Below are 14188 nucleotides of genomic sequence, written 5' to 3'. Positions count from 1 at the left end.
GAGGCAGATGAGAGGCTAGTGATCAGTCACAACTGTATTTTTATGCGTTAGGACATGCTATCAAATTACTGGAGATTATTAGAGCAGAATATATTAGATTACTGTTGTATGTGTAATTGCTGCCCATTATGTCACTGCTTTATTGTAAATATATTATAATCTTTGTTAATTAAGATTTGATTAGGTTATGGAATTTGATCATGAAATTGAATTCTGCAGATGCTATTTTGGAGTCATCTAGTTTTTGTGAGGCAGATTTACGTTCAGCACATTTACAGGTATGAATTCTTTTTTACAGTGAAGTGTGAACATTCCTTATTACCTGGCTATAAATGAGAATTGAAAGAAAAATGTTTTGCTATAATCTCCCATGCATTTGCATACCTAGGCTTTGAATTTGAGGGCTGCAACAAGAAATGAATTAGTTTTCTCCTTTCAAAATTTGTTTTAGAAGAATTCCAATCATAACTATTCGACAAATAACAATAACAACTAGAATCTCTAGGGTAGGTAAAGCTTTAGGAGTGTTCTCAGGTCTACTTTTGCTATCTTCACTTTCATCAAAATGTTTTTCCAATGGGTTTTAGTATTTAATTAATTGTTCCATTTGCCTTTTCTATGTTATATCAACTTTTTTATCGCTTTTCTTTCTTTCAAATTTCCTGATTGCACCAAAAGATTGTAACTCAGTTGATGAGAATGATTATATGTTCCTTGATTACACCATCTGCCAAGGTGTAAATCCCCCAAAGGTGCAATTGGTCTAGGTTTGACCCCTGGGTAACAATGACTGACTAGATCCCCCCTACTCATGGTAACCTAGTTGAAGAATAACTTCTGGTTTAGATGTATGCTTTCTCATAATGTTGCAATCTGCTATATAAAGGCAAAGATGCCAATATCTATGTAATTGAATTGTTTCTGTAAAATAAAATTTTAATTTCTTTCGCTCCATTTTTTCTCTATTCAGTCATGACCTAACATATAAGAGATGCTTGCCATTGATTCCTGTTAATGATTTTATTGACATTGTTTGCAGGAGTCATACACTGGACAAATTGTATGTCAAAGTACAAATCCAAAGGCATGACAACCAACGTATAGATAATTTTTTACGATTGTTATTGGAATTGGAAATCCATAGATACCATTAAGAAGTTTCTTGTTTAGATGCAATATCAATACTTACAAAACTTTAATCAACCACACATGCAAGATCTAGCAAGTAAGAAATCAGTATAATAACAAACTTTTAGTTTTCAAAACTTGATTAGATGCAATATCAATACTTAGAAAACTTTAATCAACCACACATGCAAGATCTAGCAAGTAAGAACACAAATGAACACACGATTTATGTGGAAACCCTTACAGGAGAAAACCATGGTAAAATATTGCTTTTGTATTGAGAACTTCTTTCAAATTTCGTAGGCACCAACCCATAGGAGACATCAATCCCCTCTAAAAGATTTGTAGGCACCGACCCACTGGAGACACCAATCCCCACAACTGAGCACCAACTCAGAAAGAGACATCAATCTCTTTGAGTGAGAGGCTCCAATCTCCTGATCTTGCAAAGTAGAAGGCACCAACCTTCAAAATGCAAAATAATAATAGTGTTGGATGTGCCCTAGGTCTGCTCAAGGTCTTCAACAAAATTTGCCCACTCCTTCATACAAATCTGCCTTGAACTTCTGATCTCATATCTCCTCTCAGATCTGTAATATGATATTCAAAATATGCTCACAAATTTGCACCAACTTCACATGAATCTGCACTATGAACTTCAATGATCTTCCCTCACAAATCTAGCATGAGTTTGCGCTGATGTTGCTTCAGAAAGTGGGATCAAATGAGTCCCATAAATCTGCTCAAATATTTGACAAATAATTTCTGCAATAACCCTTTCTTTCTGCCGTTCATACACCAGTAAATCTGCTCTAAATCAGAATGATATTGCAATTGAATTGATGGTTAAAATGTTCTCCAAAACTCTTCCATTTATATTCATGAAGTGTCTCTTTAAACAAACTGTTACATTTTTTCAATTCTGGTCAGCCAGGCATAAACCCTTATTTTATATATTAATTTGCCTTGCCCAAATTGGGCGCTTGAACCAAGGAGGGTCAGCTAACTTCTAGTTTTTATTTTAAAACAATTTGTTACCTGTTGTGACGTTTTCACACATCGCCCCATTGCAAATGGGGACCCCCACTTTTTACTTTTAGCTTAGTCGTTTTGATTAGTTTGTTTTACTTGGCAGTAGTTTCACAGTTTTAGCCTTTTGCTTATGGGAGGGCTGTGTTTGAGGTGCATAAAAAACACATCAACATTACCCCAACAGGTGTACCTCTTCAAGGGGTTGTCTCTTATTTGGGATTCAAATAAAAGCCAATAAAAATATTTTTCATGCCTTGGGAATAGGTCGTCTCATGGTATTAGAATATTTAATTATATTTTAGTCACCTATATTTAGTTCCTTGTTTAATGGTCATTTAGCTTTTTAGTTAATTAGCTTTTAAGCTTTATTTAGCATTTAACTTTTTCTTTTTAATTAATTAGCTTTTAAGCTTTATTTAGCATTTAGCTTTTTCTTTTTAGTTAATTAGCTTTTAAGCTTAATTTAGCTTTTAGCTCTTTAATCTTTTACTTTAACGTTATGTTCTAATTATAGAACATCTTCTTGTAACCTCTCTATATATGTGTGTATGTCGTTCAATATAATCATCCGATTATTGAATCATTCATTCAATTTGTTTTTCATGGTATCAGAGCATGGAAATTAAAAATTTCGAAAATTTTTGTTATTAAAATTTTTCGAAGTTTTTATTGAAGAGATTTTTTTTAAAACTGTTTTTTTTTTTTAAAAACAGATTTTTTTTTCTCTTCCTGGGTAGTTTTTTTTTTGCAGATTGAAAATTTTCCTAGGGTTTCTGCAATTTTCGACTAGGGTTTTGACCCTTCTATTCAAGTCGAAATTTTATTTTGGTTGCAGATTCTTGGTGGGTTTTTCGAGAGCTCAACTGGGTCGTCGTTAGATTTTTCTGGGTGCATCGTTTTCCGTGTCTCGATTTTTGAGCTGTCGGATCTGCATTCTGTTTTCAGATTCTTGGTGGGTTTTTTGAGTGCTTTTCTGGGTTGATCTTAGATTTTTTTGGTTGCCTCATTTTCCATGCCTCGATTTTTGTGCCAACAAATTTGCCTTGGAATTTAAAAACAGTTCACAATTTCTGCTATTTCTGTGGACGTTGAGATTTTTGCTGTTTTTTTTGGCACCTTTTATGCTGTTTTAAGTGTGCAGAAAATTTTAATTTTTGGGTTTCTTCCAAACCTCGAAATTCGTGCCAGAATTCTCCTATAGGGTTTCATTTTTTTCAGCGGCTGTTTCTATTCTGATTTAAAAAAAAATCAGATTCTTCTGTCTCTTGCTTTCACTTAGTTGACCTCGATCAACCTCGATTTCCATGATGGCATCATTAACCAACATCATGTTGGAACACAGTTAAAAGTTCAACGACCGCAACTACAACACCTGGAAACAGCGTATGCTTACCATCTTTGAGTATCGTTGCCTTGATTAGCTTGTTTTGGGCAAGGAATCTCGTCCTACAACAACAGGGGATGATCAAGACAAACATGATGTGAAGAATCGAGAGGCTGTCATGCTTATCAAACTCTCCGTCACAGATGATCAACTCCCACAGGTGCCTTTAGGTAAAACAGCAAAAGAGATCTGGGATCTTTTGAAGGATCTTCATGAAACGTCCGATAAGAGCCGAGCTTTCTTTCTGAAGAATATGTTGTTTTCTATCATGATGGATGAGAAGTCATCTATCCAGGCACATCTTATGAAGATCAAGGACATCTGTGATCAGTTAGAAGCTATAGGCCGAACCATGGTGGAAGAGGATATGGTAGTGATCACGCTGAAAAGCCTTCCCAGATCCTACGAGCATTTCATTGATACGCTCAATATCTCCTCTACTAGTGTTGATTTGAAGTTTCCTGATCTTTGCAACAAGCTGCTCCAACATGATCGATGGAAGCAGCAGTTTGGAGGTAGCGCTAGTTCATCCACTGAACAGGTTTTCACAGCCTCAGCTTTGCATAAGTACAAGGGTAAAGCTCCGTCCTTCCAGCAAAAAGGACAAGGTCAAGGTCAAGGTCAACCTCAACAGTCTTCCAAAAAGAAGAGCTTACAGTGTTCCTCCTGTCATATATATGGCCATCTGGTGAAAGATTGCCGGAAATTAATAGCATCCCAACAATCCAAACAGGGAGGGTCCAAGCAGAAAGCCAATTCTGCCACGCATTCTGATCAGAAGGAATTTGCCTTCTATGCGTTCATGGCCCAAACCTCCTCCTCTGATGTTCAATCATCACCCTGGTACATTGACTCTGGAGCCTCTCGACATTTCACACATCGTCGGGATTGGTTTATAGAGTACATGCCTTTCACTGATTCAGTGATCTTTGGTGGAGGTGAAGAGTAAACTGTTGTCGGCAAGGGCAACATTCAGAATTCATCTGGTGGGAGGGATTTAATATTCCTCAATGTATACTTTGTACCTGGTATGAAGCTCAATCTACTGTCAGTCAGTCAGATTATGCAGCATTCACCACAGCTGGATGTCGTCTTCGGGTTGCACAAGTGCAGCATTGTTGACAGGGAGACTCGCACTACAGTTGCAGTTGGTATTGAGGATCATGGTCTTTATAGACTTGTTGATTCTACTGGTTCTCAGGAGCTCGCCATGGGAGCTAGGAGTACTTCCATCAACACTCTTTGGCATCAGCGATATGGGCATCTCAATGTCCACTATCTCTCTCAGTTGGTTCGAGAGGATCTAGTTGTAGGATTACCTAAGATTCAAACTCAGAATCATGGAGTTTGCGGAGCGTGTCAAGCAACATAGGACTCTGTTTTCAGATGGAGACGCTTGGAGAGCATCCAAGGTCTTGCAACTCGTTGATGCAGACATCTGTGGTCCCATGAACACTCCATCAGTCACTCGATGCAGGTATTTTCTATTATTTGTTGATGATTTCAGCAGACGCATGTGGGTTTATTTTCTTAAGCAGAAATCAGAGGTGTTCACCATGTTTCAAACGTTTAAGGCCTTAGTGGAAAAAGAGTCTAGCTGTCAGATAGTCACTCTTCGGTCTGACAATGGAGGGGAATTTTGTTCTACAGAGTTCACCAACTTTTGTGCATCACATGGCATTAAGCATCAGCTTATCACACCTTACACCCCACAACAGAACGATGTTGTTGAGCGCAGGAACCGTACAGTCACTGAGATGGCTTGGTCTATGTTGGAGCATAGAAATGTTCCAAAACACTTTTGGGCGGAAGCGGTCTTCACTGCAGTGTACCTTTTGAACCGGTCTCCCACAAAGGCCGTTAAGAAGATGACTCCAGAGGAAGCTTGGTCTAGCAGGAAGCCCAAAATCAGTCATTTGAAAGTTTTTGGCTCTACAGCTTATGTTTGGATTCCAGATGCCATGTGAACCAAACTGGATCCAAAGAGTCAAAAATTGATGTTCACCGGCTACAGTGACAACCACAAGGCATATCGGCTGGTTGATATAGACACTAATCACCTCATATTCAGTCGAGATGTAGTATTTGATGAAGAAAGAGGGCCTTTTCAGCCTTCCTCTCTTGATTTGAGCACTGAGGATCACCCTCCAAAGGCTGTAAGTATGGGTGTTCGTCTTCCCTTAGCTCCACTTGATGGGAGGGATTTAGTTGACTCTGAAGTTGTGGGGTCTCCCAGGCATGACATTGCACCCCCTGACTTTCCTCAAGATCTTCTCGATCCACATCTAGAGGAGCTTGCTCCAGATATTCCAAGCACTCTTCATCCTGCAGTAGATGTTGGTACTTCTACTCTTCGGCCTAAGAGGTGGGCCAAGACCATTGGTGATCTTCATGATGATGAGCTCATTGAGGGTAGATCTGTTAGAGGTAAGAGCCAACAACACAGTTAATTTTGCTCTTATGGCCAACATTCACAGTATTTACGAGCCTCAAACATATACAGAGGCTAAAGGTGTACCTGAATGGGAAAAGGCTATGGCAGTGGAGCAACATAGTCTTCTGAAAAACAACACTTGGATATTGTTTGATCTTCCTCCAGGAAAGAAGCCCATTGGCTGCAAATGGGTGTTTAAAGTCAAGTATAAAGCTGATGGAAGTCTTGATAAGTACAAGGCTCGGTTGGTGGCAAAAGGGTTTTCACAGAAGGTGGGCATCGACTATGAAGAGACTTTTGCTCCCATAGCCAAGATGAGTACCATTAGGCTTGTCCTCACTCTCTCAGCTCAATTTGGATGGAAAGTCCATCAAATGGACGTCAAGAGTGCCTTTCTCAATGGTGATTTGCAGGAAGAAGTCTACATGACGCAGCCTCCAGGTTTCGAGGTTGCCGGTAAGGAACACCAGGTATGTAGACTAGTCAAAGCACTCTATGGTCTCAAACAGGCTCCTTGTGCATGGTACATCAAAATTGATAAGTACTTGATTGATCAAGGCTTTCAGAGGAGTCCTTCAGATCCCAATTTGTATGTCAAACATACTAGTGATGATATTCTATTTCTAGTAGTCTATGTTGATGATCTCATCATTACTGGCAATGCAGCAATCTGATCATGTAGGTCAAACAGAATTTGTGTCAGCATTTTGATATGACAGATTTGGGACTTCTCCATTATTGTCTCGGTGTAGAGGTTTGGCAGACTGATAGCCGCATATTCATTTCTCAATCAAAGTATGCCAAGAGCCTACTAGATAAGTTTCGAATGCAAGATTGTAAACTTGCATCTACACCTATGGAGATAGGGCTCAAATTATCAGCCAAATCAGATTCACCTGTAGTGGATGAGTCTTCATTCAGGCAACTAGTGGGCAGCCTCATCTATCTCACCGCCACTAGACCTGACATCAGTTATGCTGTGAGCTATATTTCTCGCTTCATGTCAGCCCCAAAAGTTGAACATTGGGTTGCAGCGAAGCGTGTGCTTAGATATGTGAAGGGCATTCCTGATTTTGACATTCTGTACAACAGAAGCAAAGATCCTAGGCTGGTTGGTTTTACAGACTCAGATTGGGCAGGTTGTGTTGATGACAGAAAGTCAACTTCTGGCTATGTTTTCAGCTTGGGTACAGGTGCAGTCACGTGGACCAGCAAGAAGCAACAGACAATAGCTCTTTCCTCTACCGAAGCAGAGTATCGGGGAATTGTTAAGGCAGCATGTGAGGCAATTTGGCTACGTAGGATGCTTGCAGACATGCAAATGTCTCGACCAGGACCTACTCCCTTGTTTTGTGATAATCAAGGGGTTCTAAAATTAGCCAAAAATCCAGTCTTCCATGAGCGAACAAAGCATGTGGAGTTTCATTGTCATTTCATCCGCCAGCATGTTGAAGATGGATCAGTGATACTGCAGTACATTCCTACAGAAGATCAGACTGCAGATATCCTCACCAAGTCCTTGAGCCCAACAAAGTTTCTCAAATTTAGAGGGCAGCTTGGTGTGATAGATAGCATGACCATTAAGGGAGGGTATTAGAATATTTAATTATATTTTAGTCACCTATATTTAGTTCCTTGTTTAATGGTCATTTAGCTTTTTAGTTAATTAGCTTTTAAGCTTTATTTAGCATTTAGCTTTTTCTTTTTAATTAGTTAGCTTTTAAGCTTTATTTAGCATTTAGCTTTTTCTTTTTAGTTAATTAGCGTTTAAGCTTAATTTAGCTTTTAGCTCTTTAATCTTTTACTTTAACGTTATGTTCTAATTATAGAACATCGTCTTGTAACCTCTATATATACGTGTGTATATCGTTCAATGTAATCATCCGATTATTGAATCATTCATTCAATTTATTTTTCACATGGGGGGGATCAAAAGTAAAAGACTTTTTTTTTCGTCTCTTATTTAAATCTTATTTGCACCAAACATGGGTCAGCCCATGTGCGAAGATGAACTCGATTAGGTGCCATAGATTTGGCACACATTAAAGTCTACATTTCACCAAAATGTCCTTTGACATCAATGACAATTATTCCTAGTTCCAACAATCTCTCCTTTTGTCATTGATGGCAACCTTGTAAAAAAGTAATGTTCTGAATGCAACTGGATCTGATTTGCTATATGGGTGCCCAAAGTTAAAATTAAAAGTTTTTTTTGGCAAACATTAAATAAAATAGCATTATGGGGTTGAGTGCCTATATTGGAGACATAAGGTGTTAAATTAAAATTTAAGAAGGTGAAACCCAAAAAAAGGGGCATGGGGTTTTGAGAGAGTATTTATTGGGACTTTGAGCTTATTTCTTTTTATGCTTGGATTTGATATTTTGCAAACGAATTTGGCTGGTTGAACTTGTTCATCCCGTGGCTTTGTGAGGACGAAAACCCTTGCAAAGAACATCCTATATGTTAGTAAAAGATCTAATCTGGAGGATTCATTGGGGGTTACACTTCAGGAATCACAACTGGGCTTCATTGTTGGCTTGCATCTTCAGTTTTGGACACAAAATATTCAAAGAAGACTTGAGGGAGGTTGATTTGAGGGAGATTGGAGGGTTTTGTTTGCAGTTTGCACTCCCTTGCTAGCTGCCAATCTCTTCTTTGCTGGCCATACAGGCTAGGGAGTGGCGTGCAGATTTTGGAGGAGGCTGGGCATCCATTTTGGAGGGTTATTTCTGCTGCAATTGAGGCATCCAGGGCTTGTAAGCTGAATCATATTCATTTTGTGAAGAAAAGATCAGCCCTGAAAGTGTGGCGCCCATATTTGGGTCTCACGTTTGCTGATTTTAATTGTTGATTCAATATTGTAAACTCCAAATTTTGTGGGTATATCGGAAATGGCATTGTGAGGTATTTTGATAATCTGGGTTGTCTTTATTTTGATGATATATTGTATTTTCAGTTCTAAAATAATTCTGAAATTCTTTTTTGGTTGTGAGTATTTCTGCAATATTATATTTGAAAGCATATTTCTATTGTTTATTGCTGCAAATGAGTTTGTTGTGAAAAAGACTTTCTGTATCTCTGTTTACTTCTCTAAAACAATTCAAAATAGAAAAAAGCAAACAAAAAAATAGGGTGTATATTACAAAAAGTAACTCTAGTTACTCTACACTTAATCCTTCATCCTTACTTCTTAAATAAGGGAAAACTAAATTTATAGGCTATGTTATTGGGTCCCTTGTTTTTGCTTGATGAATTGCACTGATACAGTTACAATCCTAGTTTTAGGCTAGGTTGGCCTGGACCTAAGCTAGACACAAGTTGGCCCATGGGTCCATCGACCCTTAAATCGGTGAAATTCATTTTTTTTAAAGCAAAAAACATCCAACTACCCTAGTTTCACCCTAAAGTGCTTGCTAATTGCTTCTTTTGCACAAAGTTAGCTATTTTTGCTCTCATTTCACCTATAGAATGGACGAAAACATTCTTTCTTTTGTCTCCAAGCTGCTATTTTTGATTCTTGGAGGTTGTTGGATTTTTCTCTTCAAAGTTGAAGGTTATAGAAGAGAAAGAGTTGCACCTATAGGAGAAAAAGAGCTGCACCTACAAGATTTATCTATCAAAGGTGAATTTATCTTGTGACTTTTAAATTTTTTTTTCCTTTCCAACTATTTTTATAAATCTTTTATACATAATATAGAGGTTATAATGATGTTTTTGTTTTTACTTTTTTTCTTATGTCAACATAGTTAGGGTTGTAATGTGCTTTTTCTTTGTTTTGCCATTAATACAAAATGGCTGGTAGTTCTAGGTTAGCTGGTCCGATGCCATGGAGGGTGTTCAAAATTGGCGGAGTGTCACCTCTTTGGTGACATACATGCATGATCGAGCAACTTCTTGGAGGTGGGTGTTTTCATTGGTGTTGTAGCCAATGCATGAATGAGTATAAGAGCTTGTATAATTGAGTGAAATTACACCTATGTGCTATGACTAGCCAAAGAATAAGAGTTTGTCTAGAGTTAAATAGAAAATGGTTGCCAAAAGAACAAATAATGGCATCTATCAAAGAACAAGAGAATGCTAACATTTTAAGTAACAGAGGAAAGGAAATATCACATCTCCTTATCAAAGAAAGGATCATTGGAACCTCCTTGTGGCTTAATAGGTCAGGTTGGACTGCATCCTTTCTATCCACCATTGTCTTTCTAAGAAGATGATACCCTTTTCCTTTCTTGTAGAAAGGGCCATTTGGAGAAGGCTTTGGAAAATGATTATAGGGAGGTTTTAGATCAGACCATTGCTTGTTGCATTTATGGCAACATAATTCCTTTTAACCTTGTTAGATCACCATATTAGTGGAAAATGGTGACGGAAATTGCTAAAGAACTTCTTGATTACAATAGTCTTGGGTACGAAAAGGTGTGCACCACCTTATTGGCCAAAGAAAAAGATTCTATAGAGGCATCATTGAGGACAATCAAGGATACATGGTCTAAAACAAGAGTGGCCATCATTTTTGATGGATGAAAGGATTGTAAATTAGACTAGTAATAAATACTATTGCAGTCTAAAGGGGTGATGTTTTTTAAGGTAGTTGATTGTGAGCGGCAAGTGCAGAACTTCATCACAAATATCCTCATGAAATCCATTGAGATGGTGGGCCCATAAAAAGTTGTTCAAGTCATAACAAACATTGTTAAAAACTATAGGGCAACTACATATGGGCATCTTTATTGGACACGATATGGTCCACTACATCAACTTGATAATGCAAAAGATTGGCACAAAGATCGAGTGGGTCAAAGAAATGTACACCAAGGTTGAGGAGATCAAATTATTGTGACAAATCATTATATGTCACAAATCGTCTTCAAGACCTTCTCCAACTTTTAGAGTTAAAGATAATTTTATTAATAATTTTAAATTTTTGATGTCATATACTTTTGTCATTGTTTAGTTTTGTTTGTTTGTTTTACAAGAGCTCGAGTGCGTTGTCAACAATATTTTGAGCATATGGTGGTGACCAAATTTAGAAAGAGTCCTAAAAGTCAAAGCATTGATCCTTGATGATGAGTGGTGGGTTTGTGTGGACTATGTTAAGTTTTATTGAGCCCAACATAAGTATGATTAGTTATGTTGATGTGCATCAGACATGTTTGAGTGAAATTTATGATGGCATCGACTCCATGGTTGGAAAAGGATTGTAATAGAAACCAATGGAAATGAATCCATAGAATTGATAGAAGAATTTTTTAAAAGAGTGTGAAAAATGATTCATCATTGTTGAAACAAGATGACCACATCCTTGCATCTCCTCACATTTGCTTTGCCCCCAAAATATTATAAGAGAATGATGTTTTCCTTGTTGAGGAGGTTGGCACCATATAGAGACGAAGATGTGGTTTTTGGATACAAGACCTTACTTAGAAGTGTAATCCTAGATGTATATATACAATATGTTGTCCTAAATGTGTTTGGCCACTTTGTATCTTAAGGAATCCTGATGTTTGCAGTATTCAAGAATTGTACCAGAAATATGCTTGTGAATGGGGGTATATACACGGACAAGGTTCTATTTACCTATAACCTATTGCAATAAAAATTTGATCTCAATTATGTATTTTTCAAAACTTTTCTTTTGCTACTACATATTATTATTTATGATTTATTTTTGCAAATGTTGTATTGAGTTTTCATGCAATTTCAATAGGATATGAGTTCTTTAGCTAAGAAAAATTGGAGTACATAGTTCTTTATCCACTAAATTAAGTACAATTTGTCGGATGCAATGAAAGTTGAGGATTTGGTCTATGTGTATTACAACTTGTGTCTTCTCACATAGGACACACAATTACAGTGAGGGGGCAATTAGTATTTGAGATCTAACTCTTGAGTGGGCCTACTTAATTTGTTTTATTGCACAACTTGCCATAGTCTCTTTAGATGAGGCAAATTCTACTTACCGCATGGTTGGTTCGAGTGGCGTTGTGGTTGAGTGTGGTTCAAACCAAATGTTGACAATGATGCTCTCAATGAAAAGCAATATGAAGATTATTGGTTGCAATTTTCATTTTGTATTGACATTTAACTGAGGGTTCGGTCAACTTTTTTGGGGGTTGGGTTCATTTTGAGTTTGTTCATACAAAAACATATTAAAAATAGAAATATATACATGTTTGCAACAATAATTAAGTTCAAAATACACCACACATAATATCTTATATTATATAATAAACAAAACCACCATATTAATTGTCAAATATTAGTCAAACTCGAATGTAATGATATTTATTAAAGTCAAAAAATAATAATGTCAAGTGTCAACAATCGACAATCATTGATAAAAAATCTTATGAGTCTTCAAAAATATCATCATCAACGTCCTTATTATATGATGTTGGTACTATTAAATTAGAAGAACAACAAATAGTGCCTTTGGATTGGGCATTGGCACTAGCACTAGCATTCTCATGCTCACTAGTTGGTTCATGGTCAACACCAATTGCAACAAAGTGGGAAGTGGAAGCATCCTAGTCAATATCCTTTTGCTCGATATCCCCGTTCCTTGTAGCCACTTTGTTTGGGTGTAAGGAGCTGCAAGCTTGAATGCACATACACTAAGTCTACCCTTTTCAAGTAGTCAATTGCGCTTTCTTGAGTCGATGGAGGAGTATGTCCTCCAATTTGTTTGAGGTGTAGATGAACTAGCAACCTATTAAGACAAAATTAGAGGGTTAAGAATTGCAAATTATAAAGTTAAAATATAAATAAAACATAAATGATAAAACAACCTTTTTATTTAACTTGTGATAAAATTTTGATTGCAAGAGGTTGTAGGTGTGTGAATGATTGGCTATGAAAGGACCACCAACTATGAGCTTGACCTTATACTTGTCTCGAAGAGCATTAAGACTAAAGTTGCCGGAGCATGCACATTTGGTGAACTCAACCCTCACTGCATCCCGGATGTCATGATCAATGAAAAGTTTGCAAAGTGCCGCCTTGTACCCTTGATTGATTTCATCATCACTTCAACAATTTTTTGTAGTTGTTGAAGAATTTTTTTTCAGGATCTTGCTCTTTTGAATTTATGACGACTTATATTTTCAATCATTGATTTGATACTATAATATATCTCAACCAAACAAGGTCTATGCATGTTGGTGTAACGGATCATGCTCAATATGGGCTTAGTGAAATTGAGGAGATACTCAACACGATCCCACTGAATGTGATTTAGGATCATTTGCTTAGTGTTTGTTGCTCTTGTAGTGCTAGATTGCCTACATATGGACCAATTTGGGCTGATGACCATGTTAGAGAGTGCCTCATGAACCTTCACAAGTCATCTCGGGCAAAATGGATTTCAGCAACTTGTTTGAAAATTAAATTAAAAAAATTGAATTTACAAAATTTAAAATGTTTACTTAAGTGAAACATTTATTATTTAACTTACCTTTAGCAACTCCAATTTTGAGAATGTTCTAAATATGTTTTGTGATATATGGTGGTTGGTGATGAACATTTGGATCTCTTCAGCCTCAGCATACACTTGTTTGATCCTATCAATTTTGGTGCCAATTTTTGGTAGGATATTGTTGAGGGGGTGGACAACACAAGGTGTCCAAAAAATGTGTGAATAATGCTCCTCAACCAATAACCAAACCACTCTACTATTTTTGGCATTGTTTGTTATAATTTACACAACGTTTTGAGGGTCCGCTTCCTCAATGGCTTGACAAAGAATGTTAGCAATAAATGCACTATCCTTCACCTCCCCTTCACAATCCAGTATTCTCAAAAACATCGCCGCTTTAGGGTTCGCTTGGGAGAGACCCACAAGTGAAGAGGATTTGGACCTGCCCTTAGAATGGACCGGACCAAGACCAGGTTCTGTAGGGCCTGGACCAGTAACATAGCATTATTACTATTTTTATATTAAGATATATTAAAATTTGTTATATATTTGAACCTGTACCTGAACCTGGTTAAATGTTTTTGCTGTATTGTGTACCCAAACTTTGAATTTGTACACAACTTAACCTAGAATTGACAACTGAGCTTATAAGCATGTAAAAGAGAAAATGATTGTTTTAAAGACTTATTTTACAATCTCCTTCATTGGAAGAGTCCAAAAATGAGCCTCTTTGAATACCTAATCCATTTCATCAATCTTACCAATTATCTTTGACTAGGAAGAATCAATTTTTTA

General features: G+C 37.1%; 1 protein-coding gene across 7 annotated transcripts in view; it reads left to right on the top strand.

The window, feature by feature from the left end:
• LOC131080015 (FH protein interacting protein FIP2) overlaps positions 1-14188 on the top strand; it is a 120557-nt gene that overhangs the window by 69303 nt on the left and 37066 nt on the right. For 4 of the 7 annotated variants that reach the window (XM_058018072.1, XM_058018071.2, XM_058018074.1 and 1 more), the window contains exons 8-9: positions 220-278; positions 1040-1084. In XM_058018072.1, the coding sequence (XP_057874055.1) occupies positions 220-278; positions 1040-1084 (104 nt within the window). The remainder of the gene's footprint in view (positions 1-219; positions 279-1039; positions 1085-14188) is intronic. The other 3 variants (XM_058018075.1, XM_058018077.1, XM_058018073.2) reach the window with 1 other exon arrangement.

Source organism: Cryptomeria japonica, chromosome 3, assembly GCF_030272615.1.
Source record: "Cryptomeria japonica chromosome 3, Sugi_1.0, whole genome shotgun sequence".
NCBI classification, from domain to species: domain Eukaryota; kingdom Viridiplantae; phylum Streptophyta; class Pinopsida; order Cupressales; family Cupressaceae; genus Cryptomeria; species Cryptomeria japonica.
This window is presented reverse-complemented; position numbering and strand designations above follow the sequence as displayed.